The 20,035-nt window shown below is 37.0% G+C and overlaps 1 protein-coding gene across 4 annotated transcripts in view; it reads left to right on the top strand.

Moving 5' to 3' along the window:
• Positions 1-223: 223 nt before the first annotated feature.
• Positions 224-20,035, top strand: part of CPEB4 (cytoplasmic polyadenylation element binding protein 4) — a 61,493-nt gene continuing 41,681 nt past the window's right edge. For 3 of the 4 annotated variants that reach the window (XM_026006911.2, XM_026006907.2, XM_026006900.2), the window contains exons 1-2: positions 1,226-2,802; positions 19,505-19,586. In XM_026006911.2, coding sequence (XP_025862696.1) covers positions 1,678-2,802; positions 19,505-19,586 — 1,207 coding nt within the window. In that variant the 5' untranslated portion in view covers positions 1,226-1,677. Of the gene's footprint in view, positions 2,803-19,504; positions 19,587-20,035 lie in introns of all 4 variants that reach the window. The other variant, XM_026006916.2, reaches the window with a different exon arrangement.

Here is a 20,035-nt window from a genome sequence, read left to right as displayed (position 1 = left end):
AGCGGGTTCCAGGCACCAGGCCTCGCTGGGCGAGGCGCAGACGGAAGGGGCGTCTCTGGAGGTGAGTTTTCGACCTTCCTAGGAGGGAACCTGAGCCGGGGGCGTGGCCTAGTCTAGATTCTAACAGCTGATTGGTGGTTCGGCAGGTGGGCGGGGTGCCCTCGGTACCCTACCCCGCCCTCCTCGAACCGGAAGTGTCTCTCGGTCTTTCCAGCTGGTTGTCATTTCACTCGGCTAGGTCCTGAGGAGAAGGACTCAGCCGCGGCTGCGGGACCCGGGCACCGGGAGGCGGTGGCGGCGGCGGCGGCGGCGGCGGCATCGGCGACAGCAGAGGAGGAAGAGGAGGAAGAAGGAGAGAAGAAGAGCCAGGCGGAGTCCGCAACGACAGCGGGGACTGCGGGACCAGGGTAAAGCGACGGCGGCGGCGGCGGCGGCGGCGACGGCCCAGCAACCGTGAGGAGAAACAAAAGCCTTCTAAATTATAGATTTTTCTAAAATCTGGGGGAAAAAAGAGAGAGCACAAAGGGGGGAGGCCCTTCTCTTTTAGAATAACTACACTAGTGGGTTTTCCCTTTTTTTCCTCTTTTTTTCCCCCTGCGGAGAATCGAACTGAGAGAACTGAACAAACCGCCCCTGGGTCCCATGAGGGAAAAAAACCCCGGAGCCGCAGAGAGGGGAAGAGGCCGAAACCGCAGGACCTTCCAGGTCGCCCCGTTGGCCCCCGCACCCCCGGGCCGCCAGCTCGCCCTCGCCCTCGCCCTCGCCCTCGCCCTCGCCGAGTCTCGCTAATCCTTCCTGATCGCGATCTCCGCCCCCCGCCCCCCCGCCAGAGGGAGAAACGGGTGTTTCCAGCACATTTCATGGGGGAGAGGAGGCCGGGGGGAGCCCAGGAACAGCGACCGCAGCAAGATCTGCACCCGAAGCCTCAGGAACAGCCCCAGAGGCCAAAACTGCACCCCGTGAAAGAGCAGAAACAGGACCAGGAACAGCAGAAACCTCCCTGCAATCATCTTTCCATTAGTCAATGCTGATTTCCTCTCCCGCAACCAGGAATTCACCTCCCACCCCAGATAACCTAATATAATCTATATATATAAATATATAATATATAATGTTCTTAAATTATTCCTGATTTTTTTTTTAACCAAGCTGCCAAGAAAAGAACGTATTCTCCTCTTAGCCCTATTCTAATTTTTATGTGAGTGAATCTAAACTGCTGAGGAAGACCATATGTGATTGTTAAATTATATATATATATATATATATTTTTACTCCGCGCAATGCTTATTCTTCTACATCCATAGATGCTTGAGAAGCTGTGTTTTTGTCATTCATGTACATTTTCCTTTGGAAAAAGAAAGCGCCTATTTTACTAACCAAAGACTTGATTTTTACCCTCTTCGTTTTTATTCCCTCCTAGAAATAAGCCCAGTTGGATTCATGTCAATGTTTTAAGAGTTTTTTTGTTTGTTTGTTTGTTTGTTTTTTTAGTTTTTATTTTCTTTCAGAGACCAGAATTCCAAATCAGAACTATTTCAAGTGATAAGCTGCGATCTTTGAGCTAGCTATAAATAAGACATTTCAAACAAACGACTTAAATTTTGAGTAGAGGATACAAAGACGTGAGACATCAGGTTGTCATTTTTTATTGTAAGAATCTGATCCTAAAAATAATAAATGGGGGATTACGGGTTTGGAGTGCTAGTGCAAAGCAATACTGGGAATAAATCTGCTTTTCCAGTCAGATTCCATCCACATCTGCAGCCTCCACACCATCACCAAAATGCCACCCCCAGCCCTGCTGCTTTTATAAATAATAACACAGCTGCCAATGGCAGCAGTGCGGGGTCAGCTTGGCTCTTTCCTGCTCCAGCTACCCATAACATTCAGGATGAGATCTTGGGGTCGGAAAAAGCAAAAAGTCAGCAACAGGAACAGCAGGACCCTTTAGAAAAGCAGCAGCTCTCCCCCAGTCCAGGTCAGGAAGCTGGAATACTGCCTGAATCCGAGAAGGCAAAATCAGAAGAAAATCAAGGGGACAATTCTTCAGAAAATGGCAATGGGAAGGAGAAAATAAGAATTGAGTCACCAGTGTTGACAGGGTTTGATTATCAAGAAGCCACGGGGCTAGGTACTTCAACCCAACCCTTGACGTCTAGTGCATCGTCTCTTACTGGTTTCAGTAACTGGTCAGCAGCGATAGCACCTTCTTCCTCTACAATCATCAATGAAGATGCAAGTTTCTTTCACCAGGGAGGGGTCCCGGCTGCTTCAGCTAATAACGGTGCTCTGTTGTTTCAAAATTTTCCCCATCATGTCAGCCCTGGCTTTGGAGGCAGCTTCTCCCCTCAGATCGGGCCTCTCTCACAGCACCACCCTCATCACCCTCATTTCCAGCATCATCACAGCCAGCATCAGCAGCAGAGGAGGTCTCCTGCCAGTCCCCATCCCCCACCTTTCACACATAGAAATGCTGCTTTTAACCAGCTGCCTCATTTGGCGAATAATCTTAACAAACCCCCCTCTCCATGGAGCAGCTACCAGAGTCCCTCTCCTACACCGTCTTCTTCGTGGAGCCCGGGAGGTGGTGGATATGGTGGCTGGGGAGGTTCCCAAGGCCGAGATCACCGCAGAGGGCTGAATGGAGGAATAACGCCCCTGAACTCCATCTCGCCTTTGAAGAAAAATTTTGCAAGCAATCATATTCAGCTGCAGAAGTACGCTCGCCCCAGCTCTGCCTTTGCTCCTAAATCCTGGATGGAAGACAGCTTGAACAGGGCTGACAACATTTTTCCTTTTCCGGTAAGATTATGTTCCATTAATAGATTAAGATGAATAAGGAAATTGCGTGGTGTAATATCTGTTTAAGAGAGTTTGAATGGTCCATGTACATATCAGAACTCTTCTTAGAAAATGAGTTAATTACCAAATGTTATGGCAGGACAGGAGTATAATTTGGAACAAAATATTTAGCCGTTTTTTTGATAAATTTCTAATTGTAATCGTCCCCATGATAATAGTATGAATTGGCATGATTATGAAAACAGGTCGCTGGTGATGTCATGATTATTAACTATAATATCTTTTTAGCCTGACAAGATCATCAGGGCTGGTTTTTCCCTACTTTTTTAGGTGAGAAAAAATAATATATAGATAAAAGTATATACTTCGTTGTGGAAACTGATGATCATTTTCTGCCCAGATGAAGTAACCGTATAACAAAAAAAAAAAAATCATTTTTTTTTCTTCACTGTAGGGTAGTGATTCGCTGAAAACCAACTATTGAATTATAGTTTTCTCACTGGTTACATTTTAAACCTGGAACCTCTTTGAACCTTGCAGTCTGAACAGTCTGAATTCATCAATTCAGCAATTCCTCTTAAACCTCTTTGCAAATTCCAGCCTGCCCTATGTCAGTAAGGACTGGTACAGAAATGATCTAAATGTTTTCTTCATCCCCATTTATTTTCAAATACCATGAAACTGTTGATCTCAGAGTGACTCTTTTATGATGCCTTTCATCCATTTGTTTATTTTCCAGTGTTAACACTAGGGGTGGAGATAAACCATTCCTAAAAATAGATCCAGGCAAAGATCACTTGTCTTTCTTGCCACCAGTGTATCCTTATTCTGCATGAGTCACATGGCTTGATGTTTTTGAATTAATAAACAGCTGGTCTAGTTGATAGATACAAAATAAAGGGAATTTCATAGTTAACTGAACATTAGACGCCCCACTGAGTTCATATACTTTGGGGGTATGGTTGTTTATATGTGTTTAGGAAATTTATATGGGATAATAACCTAACATTGAATCAGTCCTCTCAATGACCCCCACAGGGTAAATTCTATTATCCCCATTTTGCAGATGAGAAAATTGAGTATCAGAAAGATGTAAACTTGCCCAAAAGTACACAGCTGCTAAGAGTACAAACTCTAGGTTAAAAAAAAAACAAGGATTAAAATATGTATCTGTATACATGTATACATGTATATATAATATATACACATGCACCACAGATAGAGGGTTATTTTAGAGCTCTTTCTGCAAGGGCTAAAATAGATTACAAACCAGTTTCAGTGTTCCCAAATACGATATCAGTACAAGCAGAATTATCTGTTTTGATTAATAATTTGTTTACTGTTAAGGCAAGTTTGCCAAGAGAAGCTTATTAAATGTCCAAGGAATTAAATGTCCCTTTCTTGAAGGATTCGGGCAGAATAGTTAGAATGTATCTTAATAGTTAGAATGTATCTTTGATCAAGTTTAGTTTTAGATTTTTAAAAATAATTTTTGCCTAAATATCAAAAAAGCTGTTGGCTTTTGCTTTAAAAAGGGTTTTTACTCAAACTGAAAAGCAATTATCTTGCATTAGTGGGAAGGCTTTTAGACACTGGCAATTTCATGAAGTCTATTTTTTAAAAATCGCTTTTAATATTCTTTGGAACATAAATTTAAAGAAAAGTTAGTGCAAAGGTGACTTTTTTGAATTACTCATATGTTGCTAATTTTAAAATCTAAGATTACATTCTATACATTTTACCTGGATTAAGATTGGCTCAGAATTGAACACTTTTTTTTTATTTTGCTACAGTACACTGACAGAATGAATTTCTATGACCTCATAGCTTATTTTCTGTTCTCAGTTTACTGGTTTTTGATAAAGGTTTGCTTTGGGAAAAACAAAAATTTCAGAAAATGAATAAATTATACACATGCATATTATCAACATTTTGGGGGGCTAATGGAATGTGTTTACATGTGAAATCTTTTGGATCGGTTGGAGATTAAGCTGGTTTATGAAATAATAATAAAATCGACCAAGATTGATACTAAAAAATACTGCTAGAAACTAACTATTCCCGTAGAACTGTTGTCTGTTATGCTGAGGATGGAAAAAGGATGAGTCAATATACCTGGCTCAAATATGGTAGGATTAGAAAGTAAATTGTTGATTTCTGCTCATCATCCCCCACCATTTTTAGGAAAGGGAAAGAGGGTTCAGGAACCAAGACCAAGTGTGGGGATAATTTGAAAGTCACAATAGGGTTTGGGTTTTGAAAAAAGATCATGAGAAGTTAGTAAATTGAGTACTGTATACTTACTTGAATGTAGTCCTGTGTGTGTGTTTTAACAATTACTCCTTTGAATTGTTTTTTGGCAAAAAAGAAACAATACAATTTTGGGTTGGTATGAATTACTTGGTTAAAGTTGATATGAAAAACTTGGAACATTTATTTGACTGGGAGCCTCGAGCCCTAGGTTGTGCTCTTGGCCCTATCAGTATCAAAGCCTTTGGCGGCCTCAGTTTCTTCATAAAATTCGAGGGGTGACAGAGGTGATGCCTAATCTCCTTACGGTTCTGAGGTGAGCTACTGTGAAATCGAGATTGGTGCAATGACAACCATACTCTTTCCGAACTGCTGCCATCTTATTTAAATTTATTACCCTAAGCACTATTAATTTTAGGGAAGAAATTTTACAGATATTAGTAATTTAGTTTTTAATGGCTATTGTAAAGAATTCCTTAGGTGTTACAGAGAGATCTGGAAATATACCACAAAAATTACAGAATCCACCTTACATGGCTACATTATAATATTAATATTCAATTAAAGGCCAGCGTGGTTCTATTAGGTTGAAGGGAATCAATTTACCTGATACATAACTAACACTGGGCAATGTTTATTATGAAATAAATCAGAATGTTTTTTTACATTTGTTTAACGCAAGTTTGGTTATATACAGTGAATTAAAATTAATGATAACATTTTTAGTTAGTGTTTTTGTCCAGTCTTAACATTCTCTTATTCTCTTTTACCTGTGTTTGTGGAGCAAGAACAGAGATTTCAAACATGAAAAATCCTCTAAATAACTGATACGGCAAGGCATTACATTTTGGGACTTTTTTTATATCACAAAAAAATTAAGTCTTTTTCTAGTTTTTTTTTTTTTTTTTTTGCTTAAAATTTTCATTATATGAACTCAAATGACATGCCTCAAATCCTGTTTTCACATACAACTAAATTAATATATATTGAATAATAGCTAACATGCGTATGATTTCTAAATGTTTTATATTTATTAACTCATTTAATTCATTCAATAATCCTATGAGGTGGAAATTATTATTACTATTTGTACACAAGATTTAGCTTTTTTTTTCTTCAGGATTTGGCTTTTTAACCAATATATTACAGTGCCTCTTCACATAAACATAATACAAGTGTGTGGAAAGAGGGAGGGGGAATGCCTTCCAGAAGCAAGATGAGAGGAAACATTTTACAGTTTGAATGATTGATGTATGATCATCAAAAACTGATTGTAGATAAAGTTTTGAAAGTGGAAAATAACCGAAAATAATAGACAAAATAGAAAAAATAGACAATTTTTTTTTTTTTTTTGTCTATTTTTAGTGCATACTATATACCAGGCACTGAGCTAGGTACTTTCACATGTTATCTTACTTCCTATGAGGTTTGGTTCTATTGTCCCAATTTCAAAATGAAGAAACAAGGTCCATATTCATGTGACTAAAGGAATGATTTGACCCTTACATTAGGGAGAAAAAAATCCTCTGTGTCCTGCCAAACATATCCTGGAATTCCCATGTCCAAACCAAATAATATATTGGGGCACTTGCCAATAATTTTATTTGAATACAGCACTTCTTTGGAGGGTTGCCTAGATCTTCTGTCCTTACAGGAAAGTAAAGGAGAATTTGTGTAGCATATATTCTGATAGTCTCTTATCTTCAGCTCGGTTATGCTCACACCTCCACTAGTTAAAATCCAGGGGTTAGGCTAAAAAATAAATAATAAAAAAATAGAAAGGAGGGGGAATTGGAAAAAATCTTTCACAAAGACCATCTTAAACTTGATAGGGAGACATTTTGGGATTTAGAGCCTGTTTGCTCTTTAGACACAGTCACCATGGATTTGTTACATTGTCTTAAGCAGGCAAATAATTCATGTCACTTTAATAACTCTACTTGTGTTGTCAGTTTATCGATCCTTAAAATTATATATGGCATCTTATATTTGAAAACAGAAAGTTACTGTATTGCTTCAGTTTTGAAAGTCATGGTGAATCATTACAATTGTCTATAAGTACAACCTTGTTACACTTTTTTGTTTTTTAATATAGTCCTGAGAGGGATCTTTGTAGGGGAAACATTTTCTTTGACTTTGTATTTATTTATTTTAGAAGAAGGGAAATTAATTTTTCTAACTATAAAGCATGAGTTGGATGGTTTTGGATCCAGCAGAATTGAGATACCGGAAAAACTTTGGGAAAAGCATACCAGACACAATTTTACACCTTTTTGTAGAAAGCCTTTTAACTAGGTTTAATTGCTTTTCTAATGGAATCAAAACTTGGGTGGAGTAGAGTTTTTTGATTATTTTTTGTTGTCTTCACAGAAGCCATGGAATATGATCAACACATTGTTCCACATCTTTCAGGAAAAACCTGTTTATAGCAAGCTGAGTGAATATGTTTGTTGCTAGTTACAACTAGAAAGATGCTCTTAGATCATGGGTTCATGCTTTTGAGAATAATCCTTGTTGGCGTTTGTGAGAAAGAAATGGAAGAGTAGTCTTAAAGTTAATATATGCCTAGTTTAAATTTTATGGCCTATATTTATGTTATGACTTTATCTTGCTATGAGGGAAATAAGCTTGAAGATCCATGATCACATTTTTGAGCACTGCATTGTACATCAGTTTTTGGTCCCATCACAGATAAGATAATGTGTATAATGTGTTTCTTTAAGGTAGGGAGCCCATAATATGAGCATTTGTTTTAATATTTCCTGACAAACTAATTTTATATTTAATTGTTCAAAGAAAATTATTCTTACAGAAATGAAAGTATATTTTTACCATGATAAAGTTATAGCAATACTTAATTGTTTTACCTAAAATTTAGTAACAATTCTCATCACATTTTGTATTATTGAAACAGGAGTTCCACTTTCAGATTTTCAGAAAATTCTTGGTAGATAGAATGATAAAGGTGTAGTCCTATTTTAAATCAGTTTCTGAAGGTGAAACTTGGCTAATTACTGAGAAAGTCTATTTTATGAGGCCAAGCATGTAGTAGCATGAAGTATAGGCTCTGGATCCAAGCAGACTTAAGTTTGACTCTACACTCTAATTAGCTGTGTGACCTTGAGCAAATCACTTAAATTCAGGAAGAAAACCTCATCAAGATAGTAATACCCAATAGTGAGGGGTTTTTGTGAGGTATCTTAAGTATGTGGCCATAGTAGGCAGCTTAAATTTTCTATAAATTTCAAGTATGGCCCTCTAAAATATGTAAAGTAATGAAATTAATTGCAAACACAATATCTATGAAAGATTTTGAACAGTCCTATGTTTTGTTTATCATCTTCTATATACTTTGCTTCTTAGATTACTCCTTTAGAATAAGCTAGATGCAACTTAGGACAGATAAAACATTTAGCAGAATTATCAGTTTTCTTGAGAAGTTTTATAATGTATATATCTAAACTTTCATTAGAATTGGCAGACTGTATTTTTCAGTATTTCGAAAGATTTTGCCTATGGTTATTTTAAGAAATTTAGAACATCTGATTGCTTTTGAATACATTAAAGAGACTATTTCAAAGAAGAATTTGTATTTTTTTTTGGTTAAGAGATAGGAAAAGGTACTATAGATTTGAATTGGGTATATTTTTATTATCCTGGAATTCAGTTTTATTTTTTATATTTTAATTATTTCATACATATTTATTGAGCACCTCCTATGTTATAGACTGGGGACAAGACTAGATAGCTCATAAAGTTATTTTGGTTTGATTTATAATGTATTTTTGATCTGTGCTAATCCCTGAATGATACTAAATATGCTTTTTTCCCCTCATCATAAACAAATTCGCAACTGATAGTTTCCTGTCATTTTAATCATGAGCTGTTTTTTAAACTTTAAGGCAAATTGACAGATCCAACTTTAGGTATACAAAAACAATGTGTAAATGGTGTTTTCAGACATTAATAGTCACACTTATAAATGTATTACTTGTATGCTTGTATGCAGTGTGTGCTTGTTTAATTTCTGTGGCAAAATGGTACCACAGGAGGCAAACTTTATCCTTTGGGTAGCAGAATTCAGGTCTCATTTCATGTCAAGAAGGAAACTCCATCAGCCACTTAGAGGTCCTCTCCTCATGTCTGCAAACTGAATTATTAAAGTTCAAAGTCTTAATCTGTATAAGTACTTTTCATATTGTAGAGTATTTGGATTGGGCAATTTCTGTTTGCTGAATATTTACCAGAAGTATCCCAATCATTATTTTTATATATATATCTAAACTAAGTTATAGTTAATATTTCAGTATAATACATTTTAAAGCCATATTTATATTTAAACATTATGTAATATACTTTTAATAGTAGTCCTTTCAGGTGTTTTTGAGGAATGCATCTAGTGCTAGTCAGTAAAATAGCTATTGTCATTTTACATCTGTAAGAACCTTTAAAAAACAAGTCAGCATAAGAATGTTGCTATTCAGAAAAATCTCCTAATTATATTATGGAAGTCAGATCTGGGTTCTAAATATGGGGCTGCCACTTACTAACTATATGACCTAGGGCAAGCTACCTAACTTTCCTGATCCTTCATTTTCTCATTTGCTTTTACTGGTCATCAAATAGAAATATTAATTCAAAATCTTGAAAATAGCATATATTTTTAAAATATGAAAGCCAGTATATATCTTGTGTGTGGTAGTTTGAGCTTAATTTTAAAGAAGAATTTCGGGCATCCTGGGTGGATCAGCAGTTTAGCCCTGCCTTTAGCCCAGGGCCTGATCCTGGAGACCCAGGATCGAGTCCCATGTCGGGCTCCTTGCATGGAGCCTGCTTCTCCCTCTGCCTGTGTCTCTGCCAATCTCAATCTCTCTTTCTCTCTGTGTCTCTCATGAATAAATAAATAAAGTCTTTAAAATAAATAAAGAATTTCATAAACTGAAGAATAAAGTCACTGTACTTAAATAATAGTGGGAATCAGGCTAGATGATGTCCTCGTTTTCTTGAACACTGGTAAAAAATTTAATGACCAGTTTTTTTTTTCTTCTTTTTTTCCCCTCTCTCTATTTTGGTAAAGTGTTTCCCCTCATGTCTTTTTAAATCTTTTATTAGGGAAAAATTTAAGCATATTGAATAATAGACAAAATAGTATAGCAAACCCCCATGTGTGTGTCATCTGGCTTCAACAGTGATCAACTCCTGGACAAACTCCTATCTTCTTCCTAACCCTCTCCTCTTTCATGTTATTTTAAAGCAGTTCCCAGATATCATATCATCCCATTTGTAAATGCTTTAGTATGTGTCTCCAAAACATTAGGAATCTTTTTTTTCCCCACGTAAAAACAACAGCAACAGAATTTCCTAGTGGTTTTTTAAGAAAATATGGTGAGAAAACTGAAGCAAGGCCCACATTTCTGTTGCACCTGCGCAGCGTGTTTCACCACTCCAGCTGGTACTAGTCTCTAAGGACATCAATGCTAGCTGGCATCATCTCCTTCCTTCTGGGCAGACAAGGCTGCTGGTGGTCATAGGCCATCAAATAAGAAGGGGAGGGGAGAGATCCAAAAAGTGCCAAAACATCAATTGGGGACCAGAAATCTGGGGAGAGATTGTTTATAGTTTTTCTTTTTCCAGCTTATTCTTATCTTTATCCCAGGTTTAGGCTTCCATGGACTTTTGTGGAAAGGATCTCTAAAAAGAGAGAGAATAGAACAGGACTGGGAGATCTTTGTTGTATTTTTGTCTGTTTTTGTTTTTAAAGAAGAATTTAGAGGTTTGAGGCCTTTTGCTGACCTTTGGACTGCATCAAACTTTTTTACATCTCACTTTCAACCTACAAAGGTTTGGTATTTTCAGTGGCCCATATCCTGGGAATACATGACCAAGGCAAGCATGTTCCTTCTCCTCATGATGTGTACAGTCTGGTGACATCTTTGTACCTGAGTGTTTAGAAGTGCCTTCTGCTCAGGAAACTCTTGAGAGCTAAAGTTGTGGGAGTGGGAGTGTGAGGGCCCAGAAAGAAGACTATCACTGGGCATAGTGGGCATAGGCTGCTTTTTTTTTTTTTTTTTTTTTTGACATTGCTCTCAAGACTCACAAGAGATTTTATGGGTTATAGGACACAAGCAAGCCTCAGTTTAGGAATAAAGATTGTGCATCTGTTGACCATTTTCTTTGCTGACTCTGGACCCTGATCAGGACCAGCAGACATGAAACAGAGGAACTCTGACGGCTAGTAAGCAGCCAAAGACAGAGGAAGGGCCAGAAGGGTCTAAATGACTTCATTCCTTAGGGTTGAGTTTTAGTAATATTTGCCTATTTTCCTGAAACTAGTGACTTCTTGACCTCAGTAGCTGATTAAGTAGGAGGAATATTTTTCTATTTCATTTTGTTATGAAAATGGGCTACAGGAAATAGCATAGAACAGCTGAATTATTCAGATATAACAATATCTAATTTAATATATTAATTTCAGGCTCTTTTGCCATTTTACCAGAGAGAGAAGCAGCAGAGGGAATGCTTATTAAATGGGTCTACTAACTGCTGGGCATTTTGTACAATCTGCCAGATACCTTATTTCATTTCTCCTCACCAGTTTTATAAGGGAGGGTTATTATCCTTATGTTGCTGATGAAACCAAGGTTCAGAGATTCTGCACTGTCAAGATCACTTGTCTAGTAAGTGGTAATTTAAACTTAGATTGTGGAGACACTTGGGTGGCTTAGCGGTTGAACATCTGCCTTCGGCTCAGGGTGTGATCTCAGAGTTGTAAGATCAAGTCCCACACTGGGCTCCCTGTGAGGAGCCTGCTTCTCCCTCTACCTATGTCTCTGCCTCTCTCTGTGTGTCTTTCATGAATAAATAAATAAAATTAAAAAAAAAAACAACTCAGGTCGTGGAACAGAAAAAAAAATACACACACACACATATATATATGTTAGTTTTTAGAAAGAGTACATGAGAGTCAACCTGGGGGGTGGGGCAGAGGGAGAGGGAGAGAATCTTAAGTAGGCTGCACACTCAGTGCAGAGCCCGACGTGGGGCTTGATCTCATGACCCTGAGATCATAACTTAAGCTGATAGATATCAAGAGTTGGATGCTTAACTGACTGAGCCACCCTTGGAATAAAATAGATTTTAATTATTGCTCTCTGCCAGGCAAGGTGTGAATGCACAAATAGTCAAGAGAAGAATGAGTCTGTTGATCCAGGCACTGACTAATCAAGTCTGGAATGGCAGTTTTTTAAATTCAGTTAAGTGGTGACAAGAAATGTGTATCATTTCAAGGATTTCTAATGCTCAAAATCAGTATGGTTTATTTAATGAAGGTGGAATTAAAGAAAATTTTCTCAAAGGCTTTCTGGAGAGAGCTATTTAATCCATTCACATGGGAGTGAATGGACCTGTTGATCCAATCAGAGTAGTACACCAAAGACATTCATTTATTTATAGGTTCTTATAGGGAGCATTTGGTATCCTACAGTCTGTAAGATTCTGCCTTCATTGTTAAGCCATCATAATGAGAAAGTACTGACTGAAGACATAACATGTTAAGAAATACAAGATGCTGAACTGAATGTGGTTTCTTCTACTTTAGATAATTACCTCTTGGACTTTAACCTCCGACCCTTGTTCTCAGCACAGGCCCTCTATATATGAAGGACTTCATACCTGCCAGGTGTTTTTTTATACATTGAAATTTCTAGGTCATAACAAGAATGAACCACTTATTTAAATGAACCACTTTTCTGAGCTTCTGCTCTGAAGTCAGACTCCTCCACTTACTGTGTGACTTTGAGAGCAATTAGCTAACTTCTCTTTGCCCAAAATGGGAATGATAATTACATACACTTTACATGGTGGTTGTGCGGAACTAATGTCTGTAAATCATGCATAATTCACATAAGATGCACAACAGTGAACCAGGAGAAACATGTTAGCCACTTTAATAATGGTGGTGATGATGATGACAGTCTTATAGTATGCTACACATAATGCTGCAATGTGTGGCTATGGAGAGATGAGTGACCCTCACGGTCCACTGGGGGGATAACTGTAAGGGGATTTGTCAACATCATATGAAATGGCAGCATCCGGAGGGGATGGAGAAAAAAGGACTTGTGCCTGCACAGGGATGCGAAGGTCATCTGGAAGTGGAATCTTGAAAGTTGACTATGTAGTCAATTTTTGATGCCTGTGGGCTAAATATTTAATCCAAGAAGAACATTTACATTTTGGCACATCTCAGATTAAAACACCCATAGTTACCTTTGATTAATTATGGGCTCATTGGCATTTCAAACTTCCTATTTATTTTGGCAGCTGACATACTGGCATAGACTTTCCTTTCAAACCAAAATATTTTCTTTTCCCTTCTTCACTAGGGAAAGTTTAAGCCAGAAAGAATCTTCATTGACTGATGCAGACACATAGCTGTCTGAGAAGTGATGATTACAGTAATGTCTGTCTTTATAGGGAGTGAGTGAGTAAAGGGAGTAGCTGACTTCTGACATTGGTACTTAATAATGTGGTAATATTTAATTAAGTACTTTTTGTGTTTTAGACCCAGTCCAGTGATGTGAAAACATACTAACTCAAGTATAAAAAGACAAGACCAATAATAGAGTGGTCATGGTGGTTGATTTGTTGAAATTGAACTTGTGATCTTTTTCCAAGTTAGGTATCTCAGAGCTTCAAGAGGGCTTTGTTTTGGGTTCTGTGAGTAGAGGCTACCTCTTCACATGGAAACCTTAAAATGGTTGATGTAGAATATTTTTTTAAAAGATTTTATTTATTCATGAGAGACACAGGGAGACGCAGAGACACAGGCAGAGGGAGAAGCAGGCTCCAGCGGGGATCCCAGTGTGGGGCTCAGTCCTGGGACTCTGGAATCACCCCTTGAGCCAAAGGCAGATGCTCAACCACTGAGCCACCGAGGCGTCCCTGATATAGAATATTTAAGCTGGACTGTATTATGGCCAGTCAGCTACAAATCACAATGCCAAGTATCTAAGGAAATTAACCTGTTGAATATACTTGTTTAACTCAGTGCTTTTCAAAGTGTGGTCCCTGGCTTCACTTAGATACTTATTAGAAATGTGAATTCTTGGACCCTACCCAGACCTCCTGAATGAGACACTTTGTGGATAATCTATGATTTGACAAGACCTCCAGATGATCCTGACAGGCTCCCAAGTATGAGAAATAGTGGCTTGGAGTAGCCATTTGGATGGATATTTAAGAAAAAAAGCGACGGATAATGATTAAGGTTTGTGGTATAATTGCAGTCTACAGTTGTTTTTTCTGTTGGCAATAAACCAACAGGTTCACTTATTTCTTTTGGCTATTTCTGGAATATTATGAAAAGTCAGGTCATCAGTTATTTGCTGATGTCCTATTTTCCCATGGAAGTCAGGATTACTTTGGTGTAAATTAAAAGGATGGGTTCTGATTTTTGAAATACTAATTTGTTTTATCGGAACATTATTTTTTATCAGCTTTGATTTCCATATTGACTTGTATGGTTTTTCCTTTGGAAATTGTCCTGTGAAGTAGAGATGACAGAAACCAAAGCCAACCAGTAACTGACATGCAACTCAATATTTTCAATACAATAATGAAGATAATAAAATGAGGTCTAAGTATGGTAATCAAGTTTGCTTTGCTGAGCCTTGAAGATAATTGGTGCTCTTCTGTTTTCATTCATGATGGTTTAGCTTACATGTTGTAGAGTCAGAAGACCTGGGTTCAAATTCTACCCCTCCACTTACTTTGCATTGATAGAGTTACTTAATCACTCTCAACTTGTTTCTTCATCTGTGAAATGGGATGATTTTACTGAACATAGCTAATTGTGTAGGATTTTTGTGAGGAATAAATAAGATCATGCATATCAAGCATTAGAAGTTGATAAATGTTAGCTGCTGATTTTGTGATTATTATTACTACTGTTACTACCATTTGTACTTCTGTGGTTGGCAGTAGATAATCTAGAAAGGCATTTGTGGTAGCTTTCTAATTTGTGCACCACATCTTTTTGTCACCTCAATAGGAAGAAGGAAGATAAGGCTTCTTATCTTTTCAGTACCTCTGATATCATTCCTATATTATTCTTACACATACATTTTGTTTATTTTTGATTTATTGAGAAATATCTGAGTGACTACTATTTGCTAGGCACTTGCTAGCACGTTCCTGCTCCCAGGACCTTTAATAGCAGAGTGTCTTATTTATTCAAATGTATGTCTTAATTAGTGTGGTCCTTTGACTTCCATGTTCATTACTTTACCCAAGGAATTATCGACTGCTTTGGAAGGAAACTTAGGCTTGAATCCCACCTAGCTGCTGAACTATCCAGTAACCTGTCTGTGCAGTAATTATGAAATTTCCCTTAATCTTAGTTTTAATTATTAAAACAGGAGATAATGTCATCTAATTTATAAGGAGGTTTGAGGGTGAATTAAGATAGTATGAATAAAGTACCTAAAATAATTTCAGGTATTAGATAGTATTAGATAGTCAATGAAAGATAGTTCTATTTTTCTACCTTTAGACTGTCAGGAGAAACTGATGATGGTGGGTTGAAGCAAATTTGTTTGCTGATATTTTTTTGTTTTTTAATGGATTCTCTGCCCTATTATTTGAAATCAGGCCATCCTACTTCAACAAATCATTTTAAGTAATTTTTTTATTTAAAAAGCTTATTATTTTGCATTATGTATAGCATAAGAAGATATAGCAACTGTCCTTCTAATACTCTAAGGGTTCATTTTCATATTACCTATGATTGGCCCTTACCTTTTTTGTGGGCACAAAGTGATGAGCTTTCATTAGTCATTCTCATTTATGTTTTTCTTTCTGCCATAATCATCACTATAATTTAAACTAAATCTTGGGAAAGCATAAGCTGAGGGTATTGGAAAGCTAGAATACAAATATATTTTAGAGCTACGAAAAGGACATTATAGATTCAATCAAACTCCCTTTTCAGATCAGCAAAGAGGTTTAGAAGATGAAAGTACCCAAGCTCACATGATGCACCACTGGTGGAGTTGGGGCTTCCTAGTGTCTAATGCTCATTCTACCAATTTATGCTGATGCTCATATTTTGGTTGTCAGCTCAAGTTCAATCAGAAGAGTTGTCACTTAGCAAGGTTTCTATTTTATAGTTAGTTATAGTTAGTTTACTTTCTGGAAAACAGATCCAAGAAAATAGAGAAATGATTATGATAGTTGGCCCAATTAGCAATCAAAAAGGGTAAAATCAAAGAATGAAATAGGGACATCCAAACCCTCCTGATTTGCCAGTTTGTTTATTGGGTAGGAAAACCAGCATCATTTGTGCTGCTGTTCTTATTCCTTGGATTTATTTGTTTGTGCCTACTCCTCCACCTACTTCCTAGTGGCACACTTATATTTTAGTTTTTTGTTTTCGTTTTTAATTAGAGGTTAAAATTGGATGGAAAAGATCAGTGAGAGGGAGTAAATCAAGAAGGATAAACTTTAGATCCTCTCTGAGAACAGAATGTTTACTTGACAAAATATTTGGCTTTTGAACTCTTTGAATTGCCAAAGCACCATAAGAAATAAAATGTTATACAAATGTCATCATTTATAATAATTATAATAAGGTTGGACTGTGGGGATAAATACCTATTAGGTCAGGGTTGGCAAGAATGTGGTAACTGTGCCATTGGGTCCTGTACCTTGCACTTAAATCATCAGCAGTCTATCCAGACACTGTTCCCTTCTGAATCTGTACAGAGCCTGAAAATCCTTCCGAACACATTGCATCTGAGAGTTGATACCAGTTGATCAGAGTTTGTATATTGGTATTGATTTGTCACTCTTGTATTAAATCATGACAAAGGAAAGTTAGTATAAGTGTGAAAAGGATGAAGGGTTTGTTTTTAATCCCCATAAAGCATTACTTGAAAATTTAAAAATTTCACTTAGGATTTTGATATTAGTGTATTCTAACAAATAGAAGTCAGGCAAAAATCTTTATGTTTCAGGCAATATGTGGGGGCAGGTGGGTTACAAAGTGGCTTTGCTGAATTCCAGTACCACATATAGAAACTTATAGGTAAAAAGGATGCTTCTTTACTTAATAGAAACAGCTGTCATAAACCAAAACACACTGTGTAATATTCTTTATCAACTGCTTCTTTTCTTTTCAGTGATCTTGTTATTTGGTGATTGGCAAAATTCAAGTTCTGAAAATTTGCAAGGTTGCTTACTTTAGTTGCATTAAAAAAAAAAAAAAAGCTGAATACTCCCATCCCACTACCCATTACAGTTATTTTGGCAAATGAAAACCTGCAATTCTACAGCAGGAAAGGGAAAATGTAAAAAACCTTAAGGAAGTAGAAGGGAAGAAATATTTTAAATATTTAAAAATTACTTGAAGGAATTCATTTATTCATTGCTTTCGCAAACGTGTGCTTTCTACCTGTCACTTTCTGCGTGAGGCACAGTGATAACAGAAGTGTAGGACAAGGCTTCTCAACCTGTTTCACCTCATGACACACATAGAAAACATAATATTGAAGCAGAAGTCACCTGCTAGGAAGTTCCTGTGGGCTTAGGAGATGAGTATCATGGCATACTGTCATCCTTTGGAGTTGTGCACATTGGGAACATTTGATGTAATACATAACTTCCTTCCTTTGGGAAACTGGCTGAAGACATAGGCAAGTTACTAGACACTGAGAATTATTGCCTCCAAGATTGGTTTTGTATTGGAGATAGTAGAGACAGTGGCTGGCCTGGTTATGGGTGTGATTTCAGAACAGAGGACAAATCTAGTAACTGTAGAATGAGATAGTGGAATTTTATATTATTCTTTTTCAAATTATGCCTCATATCCACTTTGCTTCCAAAAGAAAATGAAGTATGAATTTTGATTTAATTCAGTGCTTAAGATGAGGAAGGATAAAAAACAGAATGGTGTTTCCCTTTTTGTGAATTAGAGATTCTAATTTTGGGCATGTGTCCTCCTGCTTCTCTATTGACCATGTTGAGTAGATGAAGATGAGGAGGAAAGACTTAGGAACAAAAGTGGGAAAGATGTTCTGGAAGGAGTTGTACTATATTAAGGTACCTGCTTCCGATCCCCATCTTCCTTCTCTCTGCACACCCATCACCCCGCTGCCCCCCCCCAAAAAAACCCCTGTAATACTCTCTGTTTTAAATATGGATTATATCTAAATATAACTGTCCTTGCATTCCTGAAGTTGCAGACATAAAAAAAAAATGGTATCATAAAACAATTCAGTGAACATTCGGAGTATCCACATGGTGGGGTAGGGTGAGGAGAAGTGATCCCTATTTCAGAGAAATAAGACAAGTAGTATTATGGAAGGACAGAGGAGAGAAATGTCAGGTCAATAAAAAAATGCTCTCTAATGGAGAATGTGCTCTATCAGCCTTAAGGTTCTAAAAGTTAGCTGAGGGGGTGGGGAAGTGAGATTCAACAAGTTAAAAAAAAAGAGTGGGGAATAATATCAGGTGAATTCCTTAAAAAGCCCAGAGCTTTGAGTTATAAGTAATGTATGAGAAACTAAAGCTGGAAAGAAGGTTATAGAATCCTGCATGTCAAATTCCTGTGGGAGCCCCCTTTTCTTTAGTATTCTTGCAGTTGTGTCTATGTGTGTACCAGTTTTATTCTTCAAGTGGGTCAGAAACCTGTATTACTGCTTCCTTTCAGAGTTTAATTTTAAAATGTTTTCATTTCCTACTTTTCACTTATCAAGCTACACTTTAATTTTTTTGTTTCTAGTACTTTTCCTCCAGAAGAATGCTGGAGCAGTTGGGTCATTGTATATTTTAAGATTCTTCACCCACTCTTGAAATGCATTTTGTTAAACCAGGGTTTAGACCAACAGTGTTGACACCCTGTCTCCCTTTAATTTTAATGGCAACGAAATCAAGACCACTTTGCCACTTAGTGGTCTTACGGACCTTGGATAACTATTTTCACGCTTTGGCTTAAAAAATAATTACAGCTATTCTGAATATTCTGAATATAGCTATTCAGTAGCAGTATCTACTGAATTCCAGCCTAGTATATAACTGCCAGAGCAAGTTTGGGAAGTTTTACCATGTTACTACAATCTTAAGTGGCAGATAAAGATTATGAATTTTATTTTACATTTGCTTCATGTTGTTGACTATATGGAAATTGGTTTTAGTTGCCTCTGCTTGATTAGTAAAAATAATACTTTTATTGAAATAATTATTAGAAATCAAATCCCTCTTTGCTGAGACCTGGCTACTTTTATGATTTTGATGTTTTGTAAGCGTTAAAAGTAAAACGCAATAGTAATGTACCTTATACAGAGAGGGAGTAAAATTGTCCCTTTTTGATCTGTGTCCCATTGAATGTAGCCTGTTGTCTCCTTTTATAATTAAAAGTTTTTTTAAAAGTGGTTTGTGGCTGTTGTGTTTACAGGATCGCCCCAGGACGTTTGATATGCATTCACTGGAGAGTTCACTCATCGACATTATGAGAGCTGAAAATGATTCCATTAAAGGTAATTTTAAGTCTCACTATTTGATTTTAGTGAAGTTAAAAATTTGTATTATCTATGTAATCTCATGAGCAATATGGCAAATATGGATTCATATTTTGTATGTAGTCAGTTCCATCAATTTTATACATGTACCTCTCATTAAAAATTCAAATATGTTTGATGGGCACCCACTGTAGGTCCATCATAATACCAATTAAGAGAACTATAAGAGTACTACTCAATGAGGTGGGCAGTTAACTGGAAAGACATGAACCTACAACTAATTTTTTTATGTCTGAGGCAAAAAATGCTCAGTGCCTCAAATCTGTACGTCTCACCCATGACAGTGACTATACACTGGTAAGAGTTCAAATGTTGATAGAGTTTTTGGACTACTTTTAAAAAATTGTCAAGGGTTTCAAAGTTGAGATGAAGTTTTTTCTTTTGAAATATTTTTTATGGAGCATGTT

The sequence above is a fragment of the Vulpes vulpes genome, chromosome 4 (genome assembly GCF_048418805.1).
Source record: "Vulpes vulpes isolate BD-2025 chromosome 4, VulVul3, whole genome shotgun sequence".
In the NCBI taxonomy this organism is placed as follows: domain Eukaryota; kingdom Metazoa; phylum Chordata; class Mammalia; order Carnivora; family Canidae; genus Vulpes; species Vulpes vulpes.
Note: the sequence above shows the minus strand (reverse complement) of the source record. Positions and strands in the feature narration are given on the sequence as shown.